General features: G+C 38.0%; 1 protein-coding gene across 2 annotated transcripts; it reads left to right on the forward strand.

Moving 5' to 3' along the window:
* The first annotated feature begins 401 nt into the window (after positions 1-401).
* On the forward strand, positions 402-2,010 carry LOC110021510 (cyclin-D5-2-like). Of its 2 annotated transcripts, none has more exons than XM_020720025.1 (5): positions 402-696; positions 775-861; positions 949-1,240; positions 1,328-1,461; positions 1,542-2,010. In XM_020720025.1, the coding sequence occupies exons 1-5, from the start codon at positions 439-441 to the stop codon at positions 1,668-1,670; spliced, it is 900 nt and encodes a 299-aa protein (XP_020575684.1). In that variant the 5' UTR covers positions 402-438; the 3' UTR covers positions 1,671-2,010. The 2 variants fall into 2 exon arrangements, with proteins under 2 accessions (XP_020575684.1, XP_020575685.1); XM_020720026.1 differs by having other exon boundaries at positions 1,328-1,458.
* The last annotated feature ends 461 nt before the right edge of the window (positions 2,011-2,471 follow it).

The raw sequence follows: 2,471 nt of genomic DNA on the forward strand, positions 1-2,471 counted from the left end.
TCCCACATCGGCTAGGTGTAAGGCCGAAAAACAATATTTAAGTTCTGGGCTGCCCACCACCCATAAAGGCTCTTTTGTGAGGTGACATATGTCTGTAAATGCTCCTAATCTTTTAAAGTGAAACACATTTTTCATACATATAAATTGGCACGATCATAATATTAAGATCACTAGATAATCAATATTTAATTTTATAGTTTAAAATGTAGATATATAAAAATATTTAATATGTATTGAAATGTGATAAAAATTCCCATTTTTATCACATGGGCCAAGAGTTTATAGACGGGGCTATCTTCTGCTAAAATTCTTGCCCACGATCCCGCGATGAAACCACCTGAAACTATTCCCGCGGCAAAAAACTACCGTTTTTTTATTTAACTTCCATTTCCGACCCCAACCCGGGCTTCCCCTGCACCAAGATCCCAAACACCTTTGATGGAGTTCCCCAAAATCCCATTCTCTCTCCCCAGCCTCTTCTGCCCGGAAGACGGCAGCCTCCTCGCCACCGACAAAGACGACGGCGAACTTGACGACGGCTTCATATTCTTCAACGATTCCTCCTTCAACCAAACAGACGAGCAGTACATTGATGTTCTCTTCTCCAAAGAGAGCTCTTTGCTCTGCCACCACCTATCTGCAAAGGAAACCTATTTGCTCCCCGACAGATCCGAATCCGTCCGGTGGATTCTCAAGGTGAGTTATAATCACCGCATACGACTTGTAAAAGTTCGATCTTTTTTATTATTAATGTGTGTTTCTGCTCTGATTCAGATGAAATCCTACTTCCGTTTCGGCTCTCAGACCGCTTACCTCGCAGTAACTTACATGAACCGGTTCTTTCTCCGACGGGCAATCGATGTAAAAATGCTAACTTTATGTTATTTGATTGTTTATTTCTTCTGGGACTGATGGATGGTTCTGTTCTCGACCTTTTTCATTGATTAGGAAGAGAAGAACTGGGCCACGAGGCTTTTGTCAATAGCTTGCTTATCTTTAGCAGCGAAGATGGAGGAGTGCTCCCCGCCATTGTTGCCTGAGTATTGCTTAGAAGATTCGTGGTTCAGTAGCGAGTCGATACGGAGAATGGAGCTCCTTGTGTTGGACACGCTGGAATGGAAACTGCATTCAGTGACGCCATTTGCTTACTTCAGTTATTTTGCATCAAAGTTCAATTTTAATCGTTGTTCCAAGGATCTATTCTCTAAGGCCACTTCATTCATTTTCCTTGTTCTTGAAGGTGCTGAGTATTTGCAGTTTTCGATGCCCATTATCAACGTTTCAAATAAAAAATGTCATTTTTATTGATCTTTTAATCCAAATCCAGCCATGAACTTGATGCTTTACCGCCCTTCAGCCATATCTGCGGCGGCCATCTTGGCTGCATCAGGTGACCGGTTGACAAAGACTTCATTGGAGTCCAAGATTTGCTCAACCTCAATCTCTGAATCTCTAAAAGTAGTAAGCTAAATATTCCTAAACCAGAGAAAATTATAATTTTGATTCAAAGACAGTTCTGCATCTGTTATTTCTTGTTACAGGAGCAAGTCTTCTCCTGCTATAATGCAATGATTCAACAGTCCAACAAGAAGAAGAAAATTGGATCAAGAAAAACTTTATTTTTATCGGATGCATCAGAAAATTGTTCTAAGCGGAGAAAACTGCAATAATTAATGTATTTAAATTACAGAACGTAAGCAGATCTTTCTCAAACTGTCTGCAGTAGGAAGATAACTGAAAGATGGTAGAGAAAGTGAATCTTTTTTGATTGAGATGGAAGGAATGAACCAATGAAGAATAGTTTATATATAGCCGCTGTTATTTTGTTAACAATTTCATTATATTAATTTTGTTGAATTTGTAATTTTCATTTTATTTTTTTGGTGGTGTGTAAAGATTCTAATGGGCTCAGAGAGGTGTGGGTGTATGCTAAACTGCTTCTTTATTTATGTTGTTGAAAAGACCAAGCAGAGAGGAGTGTTGGTCTGTACCTGCTAGAAAAGTAGGGGATGAGTGTGACTATATGTAATTTGTTTCTTTTTTAATTTTATACTTGAATGGATCATATATATATATAATGTATACTGTGTAATTTCAGCAGCTTATTTTTCTATATTATTTTGAATAAAGGATTACTAATAACAAATCAAAATAACTTATAATGAACAAACTGAATTCATATATATGGTCTAATATGAAAAAGAGAATTTAGGTCATTTGGTCTTCAACCATTCAAGTTTTTCTTGTAGTATATTGTGTAGTGATGTGGCTATCGTGGGCATGTAATGAAATAATTGTCTGAAGAACCACATGATTTGTGGTTGGTCATTAGAGCCATTTGTATCACGATATATCCATGAAATCCACCAGATAGATTTGACTTGACGGATTGAAGTTTCGGCTATCACTTTTCTAGGAGCTGATACGCACGTCAGACCAGTTTGCAGAGTTTTGCACGGACCAGTGATCCT

This window comes from Phalaenopsis equestris, unplaced genomic scaffold (genome assembly GCF_001263595.1).
Source record: "Phalaenopsis equestris unplaced genomic scaffold, ASM126359v1 Scaffold000134, whole genome shotgun sequence".
Taxonomy (NCBI): domain Eukaryota; kingdom Viridiplantae; phylum Streptophyta; class Magnoliopsida; order Asparagales; family Orchidaceae; genus Phalaenopsis; species Phalaenopsis equestris.